Genomic DNA, 26,541 nt, shown 5'->3' on the forward strand with positions numbered 1-26,541 from the left:
GTTCACTGTCATTGGGGGCCACAAGGATGAATCAGCTCCCAAGCTCAGGCAGGGTGCGGGCAGAGCGTGGGTCCTTGTAGTTCAGGACACATGACGTCCTCATGTGCTTGCTGGCTGTCAGGTGGCAGTTGGCATCCACCCTTAGTTCCTAGAAGTTTGTCTTCAGTCTTGTATATGGACCCCATGTTTCAGAGCCAGCAGTGGAGCACTGAATCCTTACCACAGTTGGAGGTCTCTCTGATGTCCCCTCTGCCCGGTCTCCTCTTTCCGCTGCAGAAAAGTCCTCCGCTTGTGAAGGTTCAAGTGGTTAGACCTGGCCCATCCCCATAACCCAGGGAAGTCCATCACCTGTCACCATGAGGCGACATGGTCACACTGCATATGTATGTATGTGATAGAGACAGCAATGACACATTATGTACTAATATTCACACTGTTAATCTTTCCCTGGCAGGGTAAGAAAGTTCTGGTTGACAATTTGACATTATCCAGTTGCTGTCCACGTTACGTGCTTGGGCTGGGGCATGAGGAAGACATGAGGCAGGACCAGCACTCACCAGAGACAGGGTTAGCCCTCTGTGCTGAGAGAGGGGTGCTGGCCCACCTGCAGGGCCACGTCCTGGAGGCGTGCAGGGCCCAGGAGGAGGTGGTCTTGGAGATGTGTAGGACCCACGGAGTTCTGGGACTCACAGGAGGTAAGACATGGGGCATGAGAAACTATACACAGAGGACTTTAAGCGTGATGCTGTGGTCATAGATGTTCTTTGGGATGCCTTAATCAGGACTGGACTGGGGCCTCCCATGTGTCAGAGGCACCTGCACGCTGCAGACTTGGGCACGCTGCAGACTTGGATGCCATACTCAGGCTCCAGGGGCACTCCGGGCTACATCACTGGGTTTTCACGAAGTAAGTGCTGTCCAGAAGAACCTTTGCTAGGGTCATTTGGTGCCCCACATCGCCCCAAGTGGTGTCCCTCCAGCAGGGCGTCCCTGCACCTGCCCAGTGTTCCCAAGGAAAGTGGTGTGCGTCCTTGAGGAGCCAGAGCCCCTCCAGGTGCATGTGTCCAAAGCTGCACCCAGCTGTGCTTTCCCACAGCCTGGCTGAATTGCTCACCAGTGTGTTCACGATTTTTAAAAATAAATAAAATGCGTGCGAAAGCACAAAAAAAACCAAAGTAAATCAAGAAGGGACGAAACGGGGCTGAGCCTGGGGGGCTCAGCGGGTGAAGCATCTGCCTTCAGCTCAGGTCAGGATCCCAGCAGGATGGAGACCTCACGTGGGCTCCCAGCTCAGTGAGCCTGCTTGTCCCTCTGCCCCTCCCCGTGCTTGGGTTGTCTCAAATAAATAAAATCTTGAAAAAAAAAAAAAGGAGGAAGGAAAGGCCAAGGCGGTTCTTGTACAACTCCGCAGGGTACCCGGGGGTACCTCCCCTGCGGGCCAGCCCCCAGGCCCCACCGCTTCCTCACGCAGGCCCCGCCCTCCTCCTAGGCCCCGCCCCCTCCGCGCCGGGCCGCGTCAGCTCCCCGCCTCCAGGCCCCGCCTCCCCCCGGGCCCTGCCCCTGCCCCTCCCCTTCGACCCCGGCCTGTACCCAGCCGCGCGGCCCCGCCCTCCCCAGGCCCCGCCCTCCTCCTAGGCCCCGCCCCCCGCGGCCCGGCCCTGTGCGTTCCCTCGCCGCTGGGCCCCGCCCCGCCCCGCCCGGCCCCGCCCCTCGGCCGCGGCTTTCACCGCGAAGGCTCCCGCAGGCTGCGTGGGCTGGGCATGCGCAGAGCGGGCCGGCGCGGTTGCCGTGGCAGCGCCGGTCCGAGGGGAGGGCGGCGGGAGAGCTCGCCCCGAGCCGGCGACCGGCAGGCTGAGGCGGCTGCGCGGCCGCTGAGAGTCCGCGGCGGCCGGAGGCGGCGCCGGCCAGGCCTGAGCTGCGGGGCGTGGCGCCCGCGCCCGTGGGGATGCGGGACCGGCTGCCCGACCTGAGGGCGGTGAGCGGCGGGCGGGCGGCGACAGCGGTTCGGGCCGGCGGGGCGGGCGGGGGAAGGGGCGGGGGCCGCTGGGGCGGGCGGGACTGGGCGGGGGCGACCGGGGGGCCCCAGAGGGCGGGCGGGGAGGGAGGGCAGGGGGGCCCCGGGGAGGGCGGGACAGGGCGGGGGGGGGCGGGGAGGGAGGGCAGGGGGGCCCCGGGGAGGGCGGGACGGGGGGGGGCGGGGGGGAGGGAGGGCAGGGGGTCCTGGGGAGGGCGGGACAGGGCAGGGGGCCCCCGGGGAGGGCGGGACAGGGCGGGGGTCGGGGAGGGAGGGCAGGGGGGCCCCCCGGGGAGGGCAGGCGGGGGGGGCCCCCCAGGGGGCGGGGGGAGGGCAGGGGTGCTGAGGGCAGGGGGGCCCCGGGGAGGGCGGGGGGGCGGGGAGGGAGGGCAGGGGGGCCCCCCGGGGAGGGCAGGCGGGGGGGGGCCCCCCAGGGGGCGGGGGGAGGGCAGGGGTGCTGAGGGCAGGGGGGCCCCGGGGAGGGCGGGACAGGGCGGGCGGGGGGGCGGGGGGGCGGGGAGGGAGGGCCGAGGGGGGCCCCGGGGCGGGGGTGCTGAGGGCAAGGGGTCCCCGGGGAGGGCGGGACAGGGCGGGGGGGGGCGGGGAGGGAGGGCAGGGGCCCCCCCCCCCCGGGCTGGCGGGGAGGGAGGGCAGGGGGGCCCCCCCGGAGAGGGCGGGGGGTGCCCCCGGGGCACGGGGCGAGGGCAGGGGTGCTGAGGGCAGGGGGGCCCCCGGGGAGGGCGGGCGGGGGGCCCCCCAGGGGGCGGGGGGAGGGCAGGGGTGCTGAGGGCAGGGGGGCCCCCGGGGAGGGCGGGACAGGGCGGGCGGGGGGGGCGGGGAGGGAGGGCCGGGGGGGCCCGGGGGCGGGTGGGAAGGGACGGCGGGGGTGCTGAGGGCGGGGGGGGGCCCAGGGCGGGGGGCGAGGGCAGGGGGGCCCCCAGGAGAGCAGGACAGGGCGGGCCGGGGAGGGGTGGCGGGGGGCGAGGGTAGGGGTGCTGAGGTCAAGGGGGCCCCCGGGGAGGGCGGGACAAGGCGGGGGGGGGGGCGGGGTGTGGGGAGGGAGGGCGGGGGTCCGGCGGGGGTGGGGTGGGGAGGGAGGGCGGGGGGGGGGTGGGGAGGGAGGGCAGGGGACCCCCAGGGAGGGCGGGACTGGGCAAGGGGGAGGTGACTGGGCCTGCTGGGTCGCGGGGGCTCCGGGGGCTCCCGGGCTGAGGGGGGGCCCCGGGCTGGGCGGGGCTGGGTGGGGGTGGCGGCGCTCGGGACTGGCCGCCCCCTGGTGGGTCACTGTCTCCACGGTGTTCTGGACGCCCCCCCCCTCCGCAGCCGAGAGGCAGGAACGCTTATTCTGTCGCTGACAGATGGGGAAACTGAGTCAGCCCGGGGCCGGGGGCGCACGGGGCAGTGGCTGGGCTCCGAAGCCCCTTCTGAGCCGCGCCCGCCAGCTGCTGTCCTGGCTGAGGTCGCTCCGTGGCATCGCCTCTTGGACCCTCTGCAGCAGCTGGGACCACCAGAAGTCACTGTGCGGTGGGTGGGTGGGAGCCCCCGAGAGCAGGGGCTCGTGCGGGTGCGCCTGTCCAGTCCCTGGGGTCTACACGGGGCGGGGCGCTGCCCGTGGGAGCAGGGAGGCACTCGGTGGTGCCACCTGCCTGTGGGCACGGGCGGGTCCTGCGCGATGCCAGCGCTTCCCGGTGAGAGGCTGCGCCCTTTCCTAGCGGCCCGTGCACCGGGCCTGGCAGTAGCCAGGGCGTCGCCCCCGCCAGTGACCTCGGCGAGTTACCCTTTACTACCTGAGAGTAATGGGCGAGTTCTTTTTTTTTTTTTTTTTTTTTAATTTTTATTTATTTACGATAGTCACACAGAGAGAGGCAGAGACATAGGCAGAGGGAGAAGCAGGCTCCATGCAGGGAGCCCGATGTGGGATTCGATCCTGGGTCTCCAGGATCACACCCTGGGCCAAAGGCAGGCGCCAAACCGCTGAGCCACCCAGGGAGTTGTGATGTACTGGCCTGTGCTCATTAGGGCAGCTCCGGCGTCGGACAGGCAGCGGGACCACGCTGGGTGTTGGTAGAATGTGGGAGGGATGAAACATTTTATGCCAACGGTGAATGATGACTTTTTTCTTACAAATGCAAGTCGCGGTTAGTGCCGAGTCCTTACTAGTGTGTCGCAGCGCAGAGGGAAAGCCTGTGCCCTGTGCAGGCAGGGCTGCCCCAGAGCAGGTTGTGGGCCGCCGCCCAAGGCATCCTGGCATGTGGTGAACTACCTTCTCTCTTCTTTGCTTCTGGAAGGCAGCTGGTTATAGGCCATGCTTTGGAAAGTAGAGGGAATAGTTGTGCTTCAAGAAGGCAATGGTTGACTCTCCCTTGGGATCATAGAAATTACACTCCACACACATTGTAAGAACCTTTCTTCAAAGTGATTTTTTCCTTCTCTTTTTGTGAATGGTCAGACGATACTCTGATCTCTGCAGTTTGCAGATGAACAGCATCATGTTAAACTTAACAAATAACCACTACCTCACCCTATAGAATGTCTTTGACATGAGCTCAAATATTTGTTGAGTAAACAAATGCTGAATGTATCTGCACATGAGAACTGTAACTGTCTTGGCAAACAGAAGAACTCCAAATGTGTGTAATATTGGAGAATAGTAAGAAAAATCCGTCAGCTTTTCTTGGCTTGGTTAGCAAAAATGAATTGGGCAATTATTTACCACCATTGAAGCTTATGTGACCTCCAGCTTTCTCTGCTGCAGCGTGAAGAGCATGTGACCTATTTTGATCTAGAATTTCAGAGCTAGAAGTGGCCTTCTCTAGTCCAGTACCATCCTGCTCGAGATAAAGACACTGAGCAATTGTAGAGCAGATTGCTGGAAGTTTCTACGCATGTAGTTGTCTAATCTTGGGCAAATTATTTTTAAGGCTTTCAGAACCTTAATTTTCCTGTACATAAAGTGGGGATAATGATACCTCTCTTGCTTAGTCGTAGAAGGAGTTGTGAAATGTGAAATTATCTCCTGTGTGTGACACTCTGGGAGAAGGTGGGAGAAAGTGCTGTGTAATTATAAGTGCTATTAATATTTATTTGTTTTTTTTTTAATGTTTGCTGGAAGTTCTAAAAAGCATTATTCTATCTAGAGTAAAATATTAATTTAAAATGCAATTTGACATTTTTAAAGTTTAATAACAATATTTAAAAACATCTGAAAATTATCAGAAATAAAAGTTAAACTTTTACTTAAGGAAATTATCCTTTCCAAGTAGCCCTTGGAGTAGGTTGTGTTTTTGTTTTTTTTTTTCACTTTTATTTGACAATCAGCGATTAGTTCTCATCCACACAACAGTCTGTAGATTTTTGAAAGTGGTGACAGGTACGTAGGTAGCCCAGCGCGTAGAGCTTGTTTGGTGAATCATCATCCTCGTTACATTTTCTGGATAACTGCACACGGATACGGTATGGAACATTCCTTATTCCTTTGGCCCGGACAGCTTTGTTGAGCCTGGTGTCAGTGTGCACAGCTGGAGTTCCCATCTCCTTCATGGCAAATTTCCGGCTCTCTTTGAGTGCCCAAGGGGCACGCTTCTTGAAACCCACTCCATGGACATGTTTGTGAATGTTTTTTTTTTAAATTTTTTTTTTATTATTTATTTATGTAGTCATACAGAGAGAGAGAGAGAGAGAGGCAGAGACATAGGCAGAGGGAGAAGCAGGCTCCATGCACCGGGAGCCCGACGTGGGATTGGATCCCGGGTCTCCAGGATCGCGCCCTGGGCCAAAGGCAGGCGCCAAACCGCTGCGCCACCCAGGGATTCCCATGTTTGTGAATGTTGATGGTGTATTCTCTGGTCACTACCTTGTTGATGGCAGAACAGCCCGTCTTCTCGCCACCCTTCTTTGCGGGAACCATTCTGCCGGGCCCTAGTTGGCGCCCTTGGAGTAGTTGAATGTCTGTTCATAACCATGTTCCTAAACAGCTCATGTTTTTTTACTAGGTGAATTTTAAATTTTAATTTGGTAATTAACATACCCCATCAACAATGTCTAACCTGGCCAAATAGTTGTTTTTGGAAACCTCCAAAAAGTTTCCTTTATTAGCTATGAGTGCTTCCTCCCGAGAAGATTACCACTGATAACCATTTGGAAAAGACTTACATGTTAGTGTGTCCAATACAATTTATCAAATACAGACTTAGTTGTTTCTAAGCAATTATTTTCTCTTTTTGAGCAGCCAATTTATTTGGGTGTTGAAAGTTTAAGTGACTTGCCCAAGATCTTACAGGCTTTAAATCTAGAAAGATGTGTTTCTGATTTACAGAAAGTAAAAGAACCTTCTGTTTAAGAGATATGTGAGTGCTAGGTGTCTACAAGGTGATGTGCCAGATGCAGAGAAACTGCATCCACAAAACTGATATGGGTGCATGTGTAGAGGTATATGGCCAGGGGAGGAGTTGGAGAGGCAGGGTGGCATATGTCTCAGGATGTAAGTATATATAAGTGGAATATCTATTCTATGAGACAGGGACTCCAAATGTGTTATGATTGCCTTTTTAAAAAAAAGTTTGTGTATGTAAGTAGACGTATTTATTATAGTAAAGAGGAGAGAAGCTATGATCTCAACTGTGGGTATTGTTTACAGGATAATGAACACAAACACACGGTCCTTACATGTCTTTATTAGTAGATCTAAGGGAAATGAGAAAAATCAGTATTTTTAATCCGTGGATTCAAGGTGACGAATTGCAAATACAGTTTTTTAAGGGGCAAGAAAAACTGCCCAGATATCTTAAAAGTTATTTTTTGACAGCTTAACCTGCACATGTGGTGAAGAATGTTAGAAAGATTCAGAATCCTGTTTGTAAAATGAAGCATTTTTTCTAATCACTTCACTGAAACTTAAAACACTAAGAATTATATAGTAGATTTATAATTTCCTATATGCGTATGTTTATAATTTAGAATTTTATGGTTTATTTGGTCCTGCCAACTTTTTATATTTCATTTGTTGTCATAGAAACAGTTCTCCCATTTGGAATCTATGGGTCCTCTATTCTTAACTATAATAAATATATTTGTTGGTATACATAATATCTCTTTTTTAAAATGACTTTTTTTGAGACAACAAAACTTTGACATTTCTACAGATTAATACTTCTTGTTTTTAACTTCAGGTCTGTTGTGAATTTAAGGAATAGCAAACCTAAGAGAACCAGTTCACAACAAGCCTGTTCATAAAAAGGTTTCCTCTTTGGTGCACACTTCCCACGGCTGCCTTGGTCCCTTCATCGGGTGCTGTCTGCTGTTCCCCATGCATTCCCCCTTCTCAGCCTGCCTCACACCTTCGTGGTCTCAGTGCATGCAGGCATCACCACTGTAAGGTCTTTCTGTCCTCTCTCCTCTTATGTCCCATGTCATAAGAGGTCTTATGGCCGATGTCTCCAGAGATGGCTATCCTCCTGTCTCTGAGCGCCCATGCAGTCCTGTTTTCTTCTAGACTCTTTACCCTTTCCAGGGCGGACCTGGGTGGCCAGTTCTACTCTGAAGCCTCAGTATTCTGCACAGAGCACCTGCCAGGTGTTGAATTGGTGTGTGTCTGTTTGAAGAGTCCATGGTGAGAAAAATGTAGATGACAGTGGAGTCTGTTGTCCTCAACGTTCTTTGGGTTGCAAAGTGCAGAAGCCCATTAGCTACAAGAGAGAAGGGAGGGAGATTGATTACAAGTTAAAAGGGTGCCTCAGAGTTGGAGGGCAGAGTGTGCTGCCAGACCCTCTGAGGAGTAGAACCCGGGACCAGTGAGCACCTAAAACCTCCGCCCAGGTCACACCTGCTTTGTCTCAGCCATGCGTGCATCTCTGCTTCTTGTGTGTTCTGTCCTTCCACCCTCACTGCCCTCACCTTGGTTTCATCCCCCTTCTTTTCATTTACTCAACTGCTCCCTTTGAGTGGGTCCCGGCACTGTCACAGGCCTGATGCACGAGCTGTGAGAAGATAGGTATTGTCCTTGCTCTTGTGGAATTTGTGGGGAGTGGGGCAGGAATCAGCCAAGGAAAGCAGGATGTGGGGCTGTAGGTGGGTTGCTTGGGATGGGGCAATGGGGGAGAGTCTCTGAGCTGAGGCCTGAATGAGGAGGGGGACGAGCCCTGAGGCTGCAAGCTGGGGATAAGCTGGCATTGCAGGAGGAGAGAGGACTAGTTTGTCCGTGAGTGAAGGTGAGAGAGAAGGAGAAATCTTTAAACAAGTCATGGGGAAAGACAGGGTCAAATTGCAGAAGCATCTGTGCAGTACAGTTCTGTTTATGTAAAGGCTCAGGACCTGTAGAAGGTATTTGTATGATGTTTAATAGTGGAGACAAACTAGAGTAAAAACATAAAAACATGAAACGATGTGACATCCTACCATAGGGCATAAACCCTATGATATAAAAACATGAGGAAGGCATGTTACATACAAAGGCTAGTAGACAGCTTTCACCTGTATTCACTTACAGGCACGCTTTTCTCTTCTTCAGGTGATATATAAGTTATAAGCAGCAGAGGTATAGGTGCTGAATATATTTTGAGAAGATTTAGTTGATATGCCCAAAATTACTATCTGTGCAAGGCCCTCCTGTAGGTGCACGTGGAGAAAGAAGTCAGTGTGTTTTCAAGCTTGGATTCTACTAATTTGTGATAATTCAGCTTCTATTGAAATCTAAACACTGAGCATTCCAGTGATGACTTATTCACGTCTGTTAAATGGTCTCTAAACACGGAAGCTATTCACTGTCTGCTCCTGACAGTAGTCACACTGGGAGAATTTTATTCTTTATATAATGCTACTTTTAAGGAGACCTCTTTTAAAATCTAACAAATGGAATGTTGATATTTGAATGTTTATCTTGCACTTTGACACTCTGGAAATCAAGTGTGTCATCTTGGAATATTCCCACTGCCTTTAGGAAATGCTTTGGCATGAATCGTCTTGTTATTCACAGTGAAGCCCACGCCCCACTGTCCCCACCAGAGGGACTGGACGAGGGCGCTCTGTCCACGGGGCTGTAAGGTGCCTTCAGTGAGGCAGCAGTGCCCTGGCTGCTCTGTCTCTGTTTCCCGTTTTGAGGAATGGAGAAGCTAAGAGCCATATGAAGCCTGTCTCCGGTTACAGAATAGCGTTGAGAATTCCCATTAGAAATAAGAAGTAGAAGTAAAGGTTGTAAGATAAGGATAGAGAAAGTGGAGGAAATGCATTCCTAGTCCTCTCTTTCGTGGCTGTGGGCAGAGAGGGCGGTCTGTCACCCACAGGGCTGGCTGGGGATCAAGGCAGGGCACGGGTCCGACGGAGGCTGTGTCCAAGGGCGGAGGCCACACGGGCTTCCTGGGTCAGGTTTACTGGCGGCCCCATGCATGGAGTGCAGTCAGCGTACTGTGTGACAGTGTGGCGGTAACATGCACTCCCCTGGGGGAATGGGGTCTGCCCATCTCCCCAAGCACCAAGGCGGGCAGCCGTGTCTCCTGGACTGGCAGCTGGAGTCTTCTGCTGAGTGGGAACCCCCAGCGGGCATCTTCTGTGTGGGATTTGCCTGGGGTGACCTAGTGCCCTGGGGGTGGGCGTGGGGACAGCAAGTGGAGGGCGACCGGCTGCGGGGAGATGGTGGTTGAACCATGGGATGGGTACATCGGGGCTCATTGTAGTATTCCTTCGGCTTTGTGTGGGTTTGCAATCTTCAATACGAAAAAGCAAAACAAAAGCCAGTGCGTGTGAGTCTAGGATTCCGTTCAGAGCAGTGAGACCTGGGCTGCTCTGTGAGGGTCTGGTGGGCAGGTGCCTTTCTCATTTCCCTGCGCTCCACCGGCACCAAGTCCTACCCGAGTTCACTCCCCTTCACAGTAAGCGGCTCCTCGCGTGATGCTGCTTCACGCGGTTCCTGGCCTGGAGCTGGACATGACAGCCGTTTCCTTGAGACCCCAGAGCAGAGGCAGGAAGATGAACAGCCACTGGGAAGTAGAGTCACATAGGGCCGAGTTAAGAAGAGTGAGCCTGGAATATGCTTTCCCAAAGGCCAGGGCTGAGGCTGCCGCCAGGACTGGGAGGAGGGCCTGGCCGCTGGGCCCTGTCTGGCGTGGAGGGCCTGTGGGGAGGCTGCTTCCTCCGAGGCATGGGTGGTGAATGTTTCAGAGCCAGGGCACTTGGAGTCCAGTCCAAGGGCAGTCCGTCTGTCCTCGGCACCTCCACCTCTTCCTTCCGGGCAGCAGGGGGACAGTGAACGGGGCCATTGCGGGGTGCTTGAGCGGGAGATGAAGAGCAGCCCCTGCGGCGAGAGTCAGGCGGTGGGACTGTCGGTAGAGGGTTTTGTGGATGCCCATGCCTGCCCAGGCGTCTGAGCTCTGGGGACGTGAGCACTTTGCCTTCCCCGTGTGTTTTGTGTTCCGGAGCATGGCTGGGGACGCTGACACCGGCCGTGGGAGGCAGCTGGAGCCCTGTGCCTGGTGCGCAGGCTCTCCAAGGCCATTAGCAGTGCTCTGTTTCCTCAAGATGCGTGAGCCTGGGGGGAGGGAAGAGTTGGTGGCTCACCGTGACGTTGGTTTCTGCGGAATGCTATGCTTTCTGATTGCCAGTTTGTCTCTAAGTTCAGCATTGCTCACAGCTGATGCTAGAATGATGCGAAAGCCTTTGCCAGTTTATGTGCCCCTGTCACACTGAGGCCCCTTTGGTCACATGGGTAGATGGTTGTGCTTAGGACCTGTCTGTAGGAGCTGGGGCCGGGGGAGCCCGTGTTTCACACACCAGGAGACAGAGACTTGGAGGTTCAGCCGCTGCCAGTAAGCAGGCTGGGAAAACTGTCTTGATTGGTGAGTTTGGTTTACTAGAGGGAGGCCAGTGCTCGGCAGCCCTGACTTGCTGGGTTATTATCCTCAGGCTGTTGGAACAAAGTAGCACAAACGGGCTGAGACATGGCAGGAATGGTTCTCCTGGCTCTGGAGGCCAGAAGCCTGCGATGGAGGCATAGCAGGGCCGTGCTCCCTCGGTGCCTATGGGGGGGCTCCTTCCTTGCCCTTGCAGCTTCTGGTGGGGCTGGTGGTCCTTGGGTGCGTCTCGTCACATGCCCATCTTTCCCTGTGTGGCTGGATGAAGGGCCCACCTTGCTTGGCAGGACCTCATGTATCTATGCCACCTGCACAGCTGTGTTCCACTGTGGTTCATGTGCTGAGGTTCTGGGGTTAACTTGTCCTGTTAAAATAGCACAAACAAGACACTCTCAGCAGTCATTGCAGGCATCTTTCTCAACAACTGTTGTCATGTGAGAGCAGGGTGGTGGCTCAGTCTAACTCAAGATGCTACTGGGAAAGCCACAAAGAATGGACGCTCTGGGGAGCCCCCATTCTAGGGAGCCAGGGCAAAGGGAATAAATAGGGTTAAGGGAGCGTGTGACCACGCCTGTCTGAGAGGTGCCAGCAGGTCCCTCCCCAGTCCAGCGAGTGTGCAGGCTAATGCTGTGTGGTGCTTCTCCTTCCCTTTGCACACTGTCCTGCTCATCCACACGCTCACCCTGTGATTACAGCTTCCTCACAGTCTCTTCCTACAAGCTGCTCCTCTAAGTCAGCCCTTCCTCTCTTAGAGAAGCCTCTCTTTTCCCTTGGCCTCAGCAGACATGGCTTATCTTCACCCAGAAGTGGCCCCAGGCTGAGAGGGGTGACATCCGGAGACCTCCCGAAGTGATGAGAGATTGTTGTTGACTTTCAGGCCAGATCTCCTTGTTTCAGTGAGGGTCCTGGACTGATGCAGAGGGAAGGCTTCCTGTGCTTTCTTGAACATTTGCTAAATTTGCAGATTTTTCTTAGCCAAATTTTAGTAGAATTTTGTCTCCGAGTTACTCCTAGGCTGTAGATCAGTAAAGCCACACTCCAGACTTGGTTGAATAGGTAAAGACTTCAGTTTTCCTAAGGGTTCTGAGAATTTCTGAAACCCATGGCTGCCTTGGCTTTCCCAGAGTTGGCAGAGAGTGGAGTCAGTCATCTGATGTGTGCTCAGGGAGGTGGTTCAAAGCCATTCCCTCCGTTGTCTTTCTGGCAGGTTTTCTTTCCTTTTTTTCTTAGTCCTGCCAGCTCCACTAGGGGATGCTGCATACGGTCACTCTCGGCTGGCGGTGCTCTGCAAGGATGCTGTGTACAGCCATTGCCGTCTCCCTGGTGCAGGCTTCCACGGGTAGATAGTTTACCTCCCTGGAAAGTGGTTCTTTACGCTGGGTCCCTGGACCAGCAGCAGCACCTGAACATGTTAGAGTGCAGCAACATTCTAGAGTGTTCTAGAATGCCCCACCCTGACCTGCTGAGTGAGAGACCCAGCCTTCCTATGATTCTCCTGCAACTCAAGTTAGAGAGCTGCCCTGGAATATTCTTTGGTGGAAGAATACAGAACCTGACTGCTGTGTGGCATCACTATGGCTCTTCCAGTGGTTGGAACAGTTCTTTTCCTTCTGCATTTTATTTACTAAGGTCTTTGCTAAGTGTTTCCTTATTAAAGTGCTTATGGATTATTTGCAGGAGCCCCTGGGGGTTACTCACTTAGGGAAAAATGAGGAATGCCAGTTAACATGTGTAAGTTTCTTGGAAATTGTGTGCTTTAGAAAAGTTAGCGGTGTCAGTGTTTTTAGTCTTTGTAACAAATATGCGGTACCAGGGGCTCACTTCATGTTGACTTTCATGGGGCGCAAATGAACAGCTCCCTGTTACGGAGCGCTGGGGAGTTCCTCCGTTGTTTCCCAGGACGTGGCCACGCTGCCCCCTAGGGCTGTCCATTGCCTCCACCCTGCCCCTGCCCCCCCCCCCCCCCACATCCTGGTCCACAGTGGGCAGACCCAAGTCCTTGTAGACAGCACCATCTTGTTATAGTTCTGTGCTCTGTTGGGTTGCTTTTCTCTTTCAGTTCGATGTTTGTGCATACACGAACATCTTTGCAATCTGAATTTTCCTTTTTGTATTTTCTATTTTAGTGTAGAAAGAATGATGATGGGGACACAAGTGTTATTGTTGAGAAGGACCATTTCATGGATGATTTCTTCCATCAGGTAAGAGCCATTCTGTGAAGCCCTGCCAGAGTTTCTTCTTTAAACACAGTTAATGTAACTGTATGGTGGTCACATTTGAAATAATACTAAAAGTAATATTTTTAAAACTTGCTTTTGATTATGTAAATTCTCTAGGATATTTCGTGCCCTGAAAATATTTGGTAGTATTGAGCCATTCTTCCTGGTATAGGCTTGGGGAGGGGCTGGTGGGAGTGGTGGTTTGCAGACCCGGAGCCCCAGAACCCCTGTCCTCCCCAAGGAGGAGCTTTATGCTCCTGGTTGGGTGGTGCTTGGCAAGGTGCTTCTCAGTAAGGTGGAGCTGATGCCATGAAATGGTTCCTCCAAGGCCAGGCTGCCTCTGGGAGACTCTGCCATGCCCTGTGGTAGGTTTGTGCCTCACAAGTTCTCACCCGAGGACTGGTGGTGTTCTCCCCTAGGCTATCTGGTCCTTTAGAAAGTGGCAGTGCTGGTGGCAGGGGTGTCCTTCAGCTGACGCCTGCTGAGTCAGGTGTGCACAGAGTACACACGGTGATGCTTCGGTCATTTATTCCAGAATGGCAGTGAGTCCCCAAATGGTGACCATATGTGTCAAAGAGCTCATACTGTATATTTTCTAAAATCCTCGAACAAATCTTAAATTTCTCTCTTGAAAAGTTTTATACATAAGCAGGTATATAACTATGGCAACACTGCTTTGCCGTCTGTCAGCTTGCCCTTCCTTTGAGGTATTGGCCCAGGGGCTGCTGCTCTAATAGTTTCCATTGACTCTTGAATCCACGGACAGTCTGAAAGGACCTTTCAATATGCAGATTTGAAAAAAATGTAATATATCGGATCACTGGATGGCCCAGTCCATTAAGCATCTGCTTTCGGCTCAGGTCGTGATCCCAGGGTCCTAGGATTGAGTCTCCGTTGGGCTTCCTGCTCAGTGAGGAGTCTGCTTCTCCCTCTGCTTCTCCCTCACACCTTGGTTGTGACTCACTCTCATAAATAAATAAATGAACAAACAAATAAATCTTTTTAAGAAGTGTAACATATTAATAAAATATATTAAAAGTTAATAGTTTTTAGTTTACCGAGTAGCTAGCATAATAAGCATAACCATTGAGTTGCTTCGGGGCAACTCAGACAATCCAGGATAATTTCCCGTCTGCACAGTCCCCTTTGCCCGGTAAGGAAACACTCATGGGATTGGGATGTGGACTTCTGTCACAACGTGGAATGATTTTGTAATTGCTACTTTAAAATGAGTCAAATATTTAAGCTATTTTTCCAGTGTCGTGATTATGGATGCATAGATCCACCTGGATTAATCTCGCTGATGAGTACCTTACATTTTGAAACAAGTGTTGAATCATTTATTTATTTATTTATTTATTTATTTATTTATTTATTTTAAATATTTTATTTATTTATTCATGATAGTCACACACACAGAGAGAGAGAGAGAGAGGCAGAGACACAGGCAGAGGGAGAAGCAGGCTCCATGCACCAGGAGCCCGACGTGGGATTCGATCCCGGGTCTCCAGGATCGCACCCCGGGCCAAAGGCAGGCGCCAAACTGCTGCGCCACCCAGGGATCCCTATTTATTTATTTATTTAATTTTATTTATTTATGATAGGCACACAGTGAGAGAGAGAGAGAGAGAAAGAGAGAGAGAGGCAGAGACATAGGCAGAGGGAGAAGCAGGCTCCATGCACCGGGAGCCCAACGTGGGATTCGATCCCAGGTCTCCAGGATCACGCCCTGGGCCAAAGGCAGGCGCTAAACCGCTGCGCCACCCAGGGATCCCCAGTGTTGAATCATTTAGATGATTAGAAGTAAAAACAATGACTGAAAGGCTTGGCCCCATCACCTGTAAACACCTCCCCACATGGAGTATTAGTGCTAAAACACCCTCTTCCTTCTTGACTGCAGAGAGTGCTGGATGCATGGCCGTGTGCTTCTTGTTGACACCATTTGTAATAACACTTGGGTCTTGACTGTAAAGGTTTTTACAACCTGGTAGGTTTTGTTGGTGAATCTTGATTGATATTGCCTTAGTCATGTGGATATGGATCTTAACACGGCACATTTTTCTATATCTTTCAGTTAACTATCAATGTGAGCATGGAAAAGCTGATATTTCTTCATGTATTTAATCATTTACTTCTTTATTTTTAGGTAATGGAAAGTGGGAGCAAATTTGAATTTGCCATAATAGTAATGGCTGTTTGTATCTGTCTTAGGTCGAGGAGATCAGGAACAGTACAGCTAAAATAGCTCAGTATGTTGAAGAAGTAAAGAAAAACCACAGCATCATTCTTTCTGCACCAAATCCAGAAGGCAGTAAGTCATTGGCTTTAAAAATGGTGCCCCTCTCTCTCTTGTTTGTGAAATAGGCCTCAATCCTGACTGTGCATGGGGTCACGCAGTGCGCTTGTAAAAATCCTGGAACCAAGCAGGCTGCCTCTCTGTTCTGATGCCCTAGACTGCATGAGCCAGAGAATCAGATGGTTTTGTGCTGCTGTGCTTCCAGTGCTCTGCCAGACTGGGACCACTGCTGTGTCCTATCCAGAGGAATACACAGAAGTGGCTTTGCTGAACTGTGGGGCCTTATCAGTGAGTGGGCCTAGATGGGTACTTTTTATGTCGATAGTTAAATAAGAATGACAGAATTCTGTGTTTAGATGAAAGTTAATTAGAGGAGTGCATGGGTGGCTCTGGGTGGCTCAGTCAATTGGGCGTCCAACTCTTGATTTGGGCTCAGGTCATGGTCTTGGGGTCCTGGGATCAAGTCCTGCCATGGCCTCCACACTTAGTGGGGGAGTCTGCTTGTCTCTCTCTTTGCCCATACCCCCACTTGCACTCCCCCTCTTTTTCTAAAGTAAATAAATCTTTAAAAAATAAGTGAAAGTCAAAAAATTGACTTGGAAAACAGCATTTGTTAGGGTAGGTTTACAGGCAATGGTAAGTCTTTGGGAAAGGCTTTTGTATGGTGTATGCTGTCTGGATGTCTGTTAAGGACAGCATGTAAGAAATTATTTTAAATTAATCAAGAACAGGGGCGTTGGCCATTATAAGGAAGTGTTTCCTTGATCTGGAGAGATAAATTTTGAATATTTCAAAGGTAAAATGGATCTAGATAAGCCAGAGATTGTGAATTAGAATCCATACCTATCTTGGGGAAGAATTGGTATCTTTACAATACTGCATCTTTTAATCCATGAAAATGTTCTGTCCCTCTACAATTTACGTCTTCTTTAATCTCTCTGGTAGCGCTTCACGGGGTTTGGTGTAGGGACCTCACAATCCCACATTGTGTCTTTGCTAGGTGGTTGAGGTCTTGACGTTAATGTGAATGGTATTTGCTGTAAACTTTATTTTCTCTTTGTATAGAATTACGATGGGTTTATATGTAACTCACCATTAACTCACCTAATTACTTATTAATGCTACTAACTCCTGTGTAGATTCTGTTGGGTTGTTTCTGCACCCAGTCATGTCATTTGTGAATGACACTTTTCCCTTAGCTCTATGCTTTCTATTTTTAGTGGGCATATGTCATGACCTCCGGTATGGGGTTAGGTGGAAGTGGTTGCGTGGACACTTATTCTCAACTTTGGAGGACAGTTGAAAGCAACATTTTGTTAGAGGGTTATTTGGTATAGCCTTACGTTGAAAAAATAAAGATATTACACGGGAAAAGAACACGTTTTTAACTTTAAGATTTTTCATGTCTTGTAAAACAATGCTTTGACCCTCATTAAGCTCCTTATTTTACAGTTTAGAAGAACATTTCCCAAAGTGTGTTCTAGAGCATGAATGCTGTCAGCTAGCCTGTGAAACAGGAGGTGTGTCACCAGGTGCATCTCGGAGCCCATTATGCTTTCTCCCCTCTTGAGAAGTTACAGTGTCCTCAGCAGTAAAGACTGAGCAATCCTGCAATAACGAAACCTATTTAACTTAGTGTACAGTGTTTTACACACTTATTTGCGTACAGAACTTTTTATGTAACACTTATTAACATCTTAATTCTTGGGAAAATCAAATTTGAATAAATATTAGTGTATTTTTTTGAATAATTTACCTCCAGAAAACTTTTGCTGCCAAGAAATAGCAGATAGCACTAATATTTGAATACATGTAGAACTCTTAATGCTTCACAGTAGTCCCTTCTGGGCTTTAAATAAAACTATTTTTTTAAATTAATTTTTATTGGTGTTCAATTTACCAACATACAGAAAAACACCCAGTGCTCATCCCGTCAAGTGTCCGCCTCAGTGCCCGTCACCCATTCCCCTCCAACACCCGCCCTCCTCCCCTTCCACCACCCCTAGTTCGTTTCCCCGAGTTAAGAGTCTTTATGTTCTGTCTCCCTTCCTGATATTTCCCAACATTTCTTTTCCCTTCCTTTATATTCCCTTTCACTATTGTTTATATTCCCCAAATGAATGAGAACATACACTGTTTGTCCTTCTCTGATTGACTTACTTCACTCAGCATAATACCCTCCAGGTCCATCCACGTTGAAGCAAATGGTGGGTATTTGTCGTTTCTAATGGCTGAGGAATATTCCATTGTATACACAGACCACATCTTCTTTATCCATCATCTTTCGATGGACACCGAGGCTCCTTCCACAGTTTGGCTATTGTGGCCATTGCTGCTAGAAACATCGGGGTGCAGGTGTCCCGGCGTTTCATTGCATCTGAATCTTTGGGGTAAATCCCCAACAGTGCAATTGCTGGGTCGTAGGGCAGGTCTATTTTTAACTCTTTGAGGAACCTCCACACAGTTTCCCAGAGTGGCTGCACCAGTTCACATTCCCACCAACAGTGTAAGAGGGTTCCCCTTTCTCCACATCCTCTCCAACATTTGTTGTTTCCTGCCTTGTTAATTTTCCCCATTCTCACTGGTGTGAGGTGGTATCTTATTGTGGTTTTGATTTGTATTTCCCTGATGGCCAGTGATGCGGAGCATTTTCTCATGTGCATGTTGGCCATGTCCATGTCTTCCTCTGTGAGATTTCTGTTCATGTCCTTTGCCCATTTCATGATTGGATTGTTTGTTTCTTTGCTGTTGAGTTTAATAAGTTCTTTATAGATCTTGGAAACTAGCCCTTTATCTGATACATCATTTGCAAATACCTTCTCCCATTCTGTAGGTTGTCTTTTAGTTTTGTTGACTGTATCCTTTGCTGTGCAAAAGCTTCTTATCTTGATGAAGTCCCAATAGTTCATTTTTGCTTTTGTTTCTTTTGCCTTTGTGGATGTATCTTGCAAGAAGTTACTGTGGCCGAGTTCAAAAAGGGCGTTGCCTGTGTTCTCCTCTAGGATTTTGATGGAATCTTGTCTCACATTTAGATCTTTCATCCATTTTGAGTTTATCTTTGTGTCTGGTGCAAGAGAGTGGTCTAGTCTCATTCTTCTGCATGTGGATGTCCGATTTTCCCAGCACCATTTATTGAAGAGACTGTCTTTCTTCCAATGGATAGTCTTTCCTCCTTTATCGAATACTAGATGACCATACATTTCAGGGTCCACTTCTGGGTTCTCTATTCTGTTCCATTTTTTTTAAAATTTTTAAAAATTTTTTTATTTATTTATGATAGTCACACACACACACAGAGAGAGAGAGAGAGAGAGAGAGAGGCAGAGACACAGGCAGAGGGAGAAGCAGGCTCCACGCACCGGGAGCCCGACGTGGGATTTGATCCCGGGTCTCCAGGATCGCGCCCTGGGTCAAAGGCAGGCGCCAAACCGCTGCGCCACCCAGGGATCCCCATTGATCTATGTGTCTGTTTTTGTGCCAGTACCACACTGTCCTGATGACCACAGCTTTGTAGTACAACCTGAAATCTGACATTGTGATGCCCCCAGCTATGGTTTTCTTTTTTAAAATTCCCCTGGCTATTCAGGGTCTTTTCTGATTCCACACAAATCTTAAAATAATTTGTTCTAACTCTCTGAAGAAAGTCCATGGTATTTTGATAGGGATTGCATTAAACGTGTACATTGCCCTGGGTAACATTGACATTTTCACAATGTTAATCCTGCCAATCCATGAGCATGGGATATTTTTCCATCTCTTTGTGTCTTCCTCAGTTTCTTTCAGAAGTGTTCTGTAGTTTTTAGGGTATAGATCCTTTACCTCTTTGGTTAGGTTTATTCCTAGGTATCTCATGCTTTTGGGTGCAATTGTAAATGGGCTTGACTCCTTAATTTCTCTTTCTTCAGTCTCATTGTTAGTGTATAGAAATGCCATTGATTTCTGGGCATTGATTTTGTATCCTGCCACGCTACCAAATTGCTGTATGAGTTCTAGCAATCTTGGGGTGGAGGCTTTTGGGTTTTCTATGTAGAGTATCGTGTCATCGGCGAAGAGGGAGAGTTTGACTTCTTCTTTGCCAATTTGAATGCCTTTAATGTCTTTTTGTTGTCTGATTGCTGAGGCTGGGACTTCCAGAACTATGTTGAACAGCAGTGGTGAGAGTGGACATCCCTGTCTTGTTCCTGATCTTAGGGGAAAGGCTCCCAGTGCTTCCCCACTGAGAATGATATTTGCTGTGGGCTTTTCGTAAATGGCTTTTAAGATATCGAGGAAAGTTCCCTCTATCCCAACACTCTGAAGGGTTTTGATCAGGAATGGATGCTGTATTTTGTCAAATGCTTTCTCTGCATCTAATGAGAGGATCATCTGGTTCTTGGTTTTTCTCTTGCTGATATGATGAATCACATTGATGGTTTTACGAGTGTTGAACCAGCCTTGTGTCCCGGGGATAAATCCTACTTGGTTATGGTCAATAATTTTCTTAATGTGTTGTTGGATCCTGTTGGCTAGTATCTTGTTGATAATTTTTGCATCCATGTTCATCAGGGATATTGGTCTGTAATTCTCCTTTTTGGTGGGGTCTTTGTCTGGTTTCGGAATTAAGCTGATGCTGGCCTCATAGAACGAATTTGGAAGTACTCCATCTCTTTCTATCTTTCTAAACAGCTTTAGTAGAATAGGTATGATTTCTTCTTTAAACGTTTGATAGAATTCCCCTGGGATAAATAAAACTATTGCTTTTGCGTGAACCAAAATGTGGGAGGCAGTGTCTAAGTGCCTATTTAATTCCTCTCTGCAGAACTGGTCCCCCAGGATAGGGAGCCCAGGTGATGCAGATGGCAGGAGGCTGATGCCCCTTTCAGCCCTCTGCCGGGTGGGAGGGGCGGCACTCCTGGTGCTGGGCTCCTGGATGTCATACAAGATGGGTAAACCCGGGTGGCCAGCCCCACCAGCCTCGGGGCTGCTTGGTGCCTGAGCACAGGAACCAGCAGGTGGCGCCTGGCCGCACCCTGGTGCCCAATTCCTAGGCTTGTACCTGAGGGATCAAGGGCTGGTACCATTAAACATTCTTTTCAGACTTTTAGTGTGAACATTTTCAGATCAATGGGGAAGTTGCAGTGACGGTACAAGGAAATTCAGATTTCCTTCACCTAGACTCACTGGCTGTCCCCATCTGCCAAACTGCTCTGTGCACGTGTGTGTACGTACCCATGTGCATGCCTGTTTGGACACACACCGTACGCACTGTGGTGTTGATACGTGTGTTCCATGTGCCCATTATTTTTGCTGACCTCTTTCAGAGTGCCCACTTGGTGTTTATCTCCACGGAAGGATACTCTCTTCTATGCCAACAGTGTGTTCATCTAACTGGGAGAAGGTAACACTGATGTGCAGCCTGTTCTCATCTCAAGCCTGCTCCCGGTGGTGCCCTTCATAGCTGGCTGTTTCCTTCCTTCCAAGTCGGGCCACGCACACGTGCATGTAGGGCTGGGGGTGAATATCTTCAGAACTGTGAAGTCTTGTGCTGCGCTGGGCCCTTAGTCATGGGGGGCATCTTTCCTGTCCCCACAGATGGATGTTCTGTGCCCTCATGGCCGCTTTGCCCGAGTGAACAGAGCTCCCTGGTTTACCTTGCTCAATGGGAGTGGGATAGGTGTCCTGCTATTTCCTGTTAACCTTTCTGTAGCCTTGCGTCTTGTCTCTTATGAATAAAATATTGTGGGGCTTTGTCTTTTTTCCAGTTTCATCATTTTTTGTCTCAAAGTGCTTTTAGGTGGTATTTATTGATATTATTAATATATTGGGACAGACATTTGTAAGCTTGTGTGCTTTCCATTTTTCTTGCTATTCTCTGTTACTTCTTTCTTTTAATGCTTTCTTCTGGATTGGGTTTGAAGAGTTTCATCCCTTCCACCACTACCTTGTTGATATGTAGTATTGTTGTTTTAATGGTTGTCCTCTGGGCTATACTACACATTCTTGACTTAAGGTCAAATATAAATCTGTATTTTTACTATTTCCAGGTAACGCAAGGATCTTAGGAAACTAACCCCATCATTTTTTAGTGCTCATATTGCTGTATGTATAATAGATGAAAGTGACATAAATATTTGTACTATGGCTGCTTTGCACCATTAACATCTGTTTGGATCTACCCATACCAGTGCTGCTTATTTTTCTGTGAGTCTCACAACTTCCATCTGAGATCATTTCTTTTTAAAAAACACCCTTTGTTTACTGCTTTTAGTAGGGAATATACAGTTCTCTGAAATTTCCTGTCTGTAATCTTGTTCTTAAAAGATGTTTTTGTGGAGTGTAGGAATCTGTTGGGAAGTTATTTTCTTTGACCCTCTTGAAGATTTTGAACTAATCTTTCCAGTTCCTTTTTTTTTTTTTTTTTTTTAAGTCAGGTGTTGAATCATACCTTTTAAGATATTTGATGTTTGGTCTTTGGTTTAACAGTTTTGCATTGCTGTTTCTGGATGCAATTTTCTTTGTTTGTGCTGCTTTCCTTAAGGTGTCCTGGATCCCTGGGGCTGCACACCTGGCCGCCTGGGCCACTTTCTCTTCGAGACCTGTCCCTGACCTGTTCCCGTTCTCTGTCTTCGGGAGACCTGGGATCTGTGTGTTCCAGCCTTTCCGCAATGCCCAAGGGTCCCCAGCCATCCATTTTGTTTCCCACTACTGTCTTGTCCTTCTGTTGGGAAATCTGTTTTCTGCTTCATCCACAGTCCTCTTTTCACCTGATACTTCTGGGTGAGATATTTTTCAGTCTTAGAATCTTACTTGGTTCTTTTCTGTACGGTCTGATTTTTTTTTTTTAAAGATTTTATGTATTTATTCATGAGAAACACAGAGAGGCAGAGACATAGGCAGAGGGAGACACAGGCTTCATGCAGGGAGCCTGATGTGGGACTCGATCCCAGGACCTAGGGATCATGCCCTGAGCTGAAGGCAGACACTCAACCACTGAGCCACCCAGGCATCCTTACTGTCTGATTTTCTGACAGAATTCCTGATGTTCTCTTTCACCCCTTTGAACGTGATTTTGCTGTCTGTGTCTGATAGTCCATTAACGGTGCCCCTGGGTTGGGCGGGGGGGTCTATATACCTCATCTGTGGTTCTTTGCCTGCCTGGCTGTCTTTGATTGGGCCCTGGGCTTTGTGCATAAAAGCTTGTGACAATAACTTGAGCCCGTGGATAGGATTTTCTTTGTTAATAGATGATTTTTAAACATTTCTGCAGCAGTAGTTCTGGGTCCCTGTGCGAGGGTTAGATGAGCTGCGTCATCTTCCCCCTCTAGGGCAGGGCTGTCTGCATCTGTGTGGCTCTCCTCTCCATTGCCTGCAGCCTCAGGCCACTCCTGTGGCTAGCTTCCCTCTTAGGGTATCTTTCTTCTGTATCTTCGTACCTGCCTTTTTAGCTTTGTATGCCTTTAAGCTGATTAAAAACGTATTTTGTCCAGCTTTCCTGATCTCAGTAGGAATGTTGATCACACCACATCCTTTTCTCAGTGGTTTGAAATGCTTCCTTTGCCAAAGATAACCTCATGGCCGCTTCTGTAGTTTGAAGGGTCAGATATGATCATGCCTCTTTCATTTCCCTCACTGACACCTGAGCCCCTGTCTGCCCACGTGAGCAAGAAGTCCAGGATCTCTGAGTGCTCGAACAGCCCAACGGCTTTCTTGTCCAGAGCAGGAAAGGGGGGTGGGGATGTGTTTCTGGGGAACACCAGTGGGGACAGGGCTCTGATCCACCCCAGGCTCAGTTCTCAGTTTGGAGGTTTCTGCACCTTCCATTCCCCGAGTCTGGTGTGCCTTGTCCTCAGCTGGATCACATGCCTGCACATGCTCTCTGGCTTTGTGTGCATTCTCCTATAGATTCTTGTACTGGCTCTCCCAGTGCAGACACAGTGCCTGGGTCTAGGGGCTTAGCCTCAGGTCTCCTGGTGTGGGGACCAGCGTACCTGCGAAGGGCCTGCTCTGATTAGGTAGAGATGAGCACAAAAGAGATCAAACACATGAGAGAATTTTTTCCCAGAATATGATTACATTTCTGCTTCCTCTCTTTGGTCTAGATGTGTTAGTGATGGACTCAGTGAACTCTTTCATCAATTAATTGCTATATACCACCTCTTCTCAAGTACAGGTGCACATATAGTCAGTCCCCTGGGGGCTTATTAGGTGGGATTGCTGGCCGCAGAGGTCTATGTAAAGAAGGTCTGGGTGGGCCCAGGAATGTGCGTGTCTGCCAGGCCCCACATGGTTTGGGGGCCTCACTTTGACAACTAAACACTTGAATATTTACCGAGAATGTTGTTCCATTTAAGTTCATTGGATACTATAGCTCAGATGCCATTTTATTTTTTTTTTAAGAAATAAAAGAAGAGCTTGAAGATCTGAACGGAGAAATCAAGAAAACTGCTAACAAAATCCGAGCCAAGTTGAAGTGTGAGTTCATGGCTTTGGCTGCATGTCATCAGTGATGGTGGCATGTGGGCTGTCTGTATTTCCTTTGTAATGTCTTGTTCTTGGACATTTTTTCAAGTCAGAACTCTGAGCACTTTAAATGATCTGTATGAACTTGGAGTAGTGGCCTTAATGAGATGCATCGTTCTAGAATTCTTCAACCTGTGGTTCTAAGGGCTGTGCCAAGGCTCCTGGTTGCTGATCCCACAATTTAGGATAGAAGTGTTAATTAATTTGTATTCAAAAAGGTTAATTATTTGCTTATAAATTGTTGCTGTCTTATAGAGGCCTATTTTTAGCTTTTTGGCTAAATCGTAGATATTTGAGAAGGTGAATAGCCTTTCATACATATCTCCTATTCTTCTTAAATGGTTCCTTAAATTTGCAGGAGTTTAGCTTCCAGTGCTGGAGGTTCAGCACTGAGAGGTGGCTTCTGAGAGGTTCGGGGTGTAAGCAGGGATGCCAGGAAGACACGTCGTATCTGATTTGACAAAAGATCACTGAATCCAGACAATCTCTGTGGATCAGAAAGAACTTTTGTTAGGGCACATTTCAGACAGGTGGGGGCAGGGAGATGACCACCTGTAGCTGTGGTCGCACCCTTCTCCCTGCACTCTGGGGTGCTTGCCTGCCCATGCACTTCAAAGCCATCCATATGGCAGCTTCATCAGTGTATTCCAAAACAGAAGGATTTTCACCCAGAAATACAACCACAGTGCCATGACTGTATCTAAGTTAAATCATTGTGGTTATTATGAAATATCCCATCAGAATTTACACTTCTCTGTTGTCCTTTGAATTTCTTTTTACAGTATGCTTGAATTGGGTTCCATATAAAGACTATACCCTATGATTGGTGGTATGTCACTTAGAGTTTTTAAAACTCAGACTCTCCTTCCATCTTTTCCCCCACTTTTTTCTTTTGGTTGGAGAAGCCAGGACATTGTTCATTAGAATTTACCATGCTTCAGGGTTTGAAAGTTGGTTTCCCCCATAGTCCTCTGTACTGCCTGTAGATCGATAGTTAAGTTCTCTAATCTCCATCAGTCAGGTGGTTTCTTTGTTCACTTTTCTTTTAAATGTTAAGATAGGACATGTTTTATCTTGTGATAGTAGCAATAATTAATGCTTATTATTGAGGTCTATGAGGAATGGAAAAGATAAAAGCAGTTGGAGGTTTGGCTTGAGAAACTTCCATTTTTTTAGTTTAAAAGGTGAGTCTTGTCATGTTTGTTTTCAGCTATTGAGCAAAGTTTTGACCAGGATGAGAGTGGGAACCGGACTTCGGTGGATCTTCGCATACGGAGAACCCAGGTTTGCTTGTCAGCTTCATCCAGACTGAAGTGATGTGAAGTATAAGTCTTTCTCTATTTCCTTTTTTTTTTTTTTAAGATTTTATTTATTTATTCATGAGAGACAGAGAGAGAGAGAGAGAGAGGCAGAGACACAGGCAGAGGGAAAAGCAGGCTCCATGCAGGGAGCCCGACGCGGGACTCAGTCCCAGGACTCCAGGATCACGTCCTGGGCTGAAGGCGGCGCTAAACCGCTCAGCCACCCCGGCTGCCCTCTATTTCCTTTCAAATTCATCTTTATGTCACATTGATCCTTACGACATCTCTGCAGAAAAGGAGGTGATCTCTACAGATGACTTCCTTATTATAAAGAAAAAATGTATTCGTCCATCCACAGAGTTCTGCTCTGGAGAGCAGTGTTATCTGAATTATTAGAATCCCTAGAGGGTGTGGGGTGAGGTGAGGTGTGGTGTGCAGACAAGGGGGTCCAGGCTGCTTGCTTCTGTTTGACAAGGGGGGGCAGTGTGCAGGCTCTGGGGTGCCAGCCGAGGTGCCAGGCTCCATCTGGTCAGTGGGGAGTGGTGGCAAGCTCTGAGTCACGATGTCCACCCAGTAACAGGTGCTGGGAGAGTCCAGCACGGTGGTGCTTATGCAGCTCTCAGTGTGGTTGCTGCTCCTGTAACAGATGTAGTTTACCTGATACAATGTTTTGTATGTCACTTTCAGCAGAAGAAATGACTATTGTGTATTAATTTAATTTTTCCCATGTTTAATAGCATTCTGTACTATCTCGGAAGTTTGTAGAAGTGATGACGGAATATAACGAGGCACAGACGCTGTTCCGGGACCGAAGCAAAGGACGGATTCAGCGTCAGCTAGAAATTAGTGAGTAAAGGAAAATGCTACTTTTGTTAAAAGCATATTTTTTTTCTGAAGTTCTGACATCAAAGTACTGTAAACATTCCATCTTTTTTTTTGCCAATATTGCAAAACCTAAGCTTTCTTATAGCTTCCAGTTCATTGAATCACCAAAACTTTTTCTTTATTTACATCCTTCAGAAAATCTTTGGTAAATGGATTTTTTTTAAAAGGATTTTATTTATTTATGAGAGGAACAGAGAGAGGCAGAGACATGGGTAGAGGGAGAAGCAGGCTCCCCACAAGGAGCCCGGTGTGGGACTCGATCCCGGATCCCAGGATCATGCCCTGAGCCGGAGGCAGACGCTCAACTGCTGAACCACCCAGGTGTCCCTGGGTTTTAAATTACTTTCTAATTAGCATTATTCTTAGAGTGCTAATCAGATTTGGAACACTTTCAGCTATCATCACTTCACACACTTTCCTGTTGCCCCCAACAGGGGGGCAGATATGGTCTCTGTGGGCCTCAGGGCACTGCATGTAGGGCGAGGCA

At 48.9% G+C, this 26,541-nt stretch overlaps 1 protein-coding gene across 4 annotated transcripts in view; it reads left to right on the forward strand.

Moving 5' to 3' along the window:
• The first annotated feature begins 1,784 nt into the window (after positions 1-1,784).
• Positions 1,785-26,541, forward strand: part of STX2 (syntaxin 2) — a 34,852-nt gene continuing 10,095 nt past the window's right edge. For 3 of the 4 annotated variants that reach the window (XM_072722609.1, XM_072722610.1, XM_072722612.1), the window contains exons 1-6: positions 1,785-1,975; positions 12,981-13,055; positions 15,285-15,384; positions 23,746-23,820; positions 25,079-25,152; positions 25,907-26,015. In XM_072722609.1, coding sequence (XP_072578710.1) covers positions 1,946-1,975; positions 12,981-13,055; positions 15,285-15,384; positions 23,746-23,820; positions 25,079-25,152; positions 25,907-26,015 — 463 coding nt within the window. In that variant the 5' untranslated portion in view covers positions 1,785-1,945. Of the gene's footprint in view, positions 1,976-3,479; positions 3,539-12,980; positions 13,056-15,284; positions 15,385-23,745; positions 23,821-25,078; positions 25,153-25,906; positions 26,016-26,541 lie in introns of those variants that run through there. The other variant, XM_072722611.1, reaches the window with a different exon arrangement.

The sequence above is a fragment of the Vulpes vulpes genome, chromosome 10, assembly GCF_048418805.1.
Source record: "Vulpes vulpes isolate BD-2025 chromosome 10, VulVul3, whole genome shotgun sequence".
In the NCBI taxonomy this organism is placed as follows: Eukaryota; Metazoa; Chordata; class Mammalia; order Carnivora; family Canidae; genus Vulpes; species Vulpes vulpes.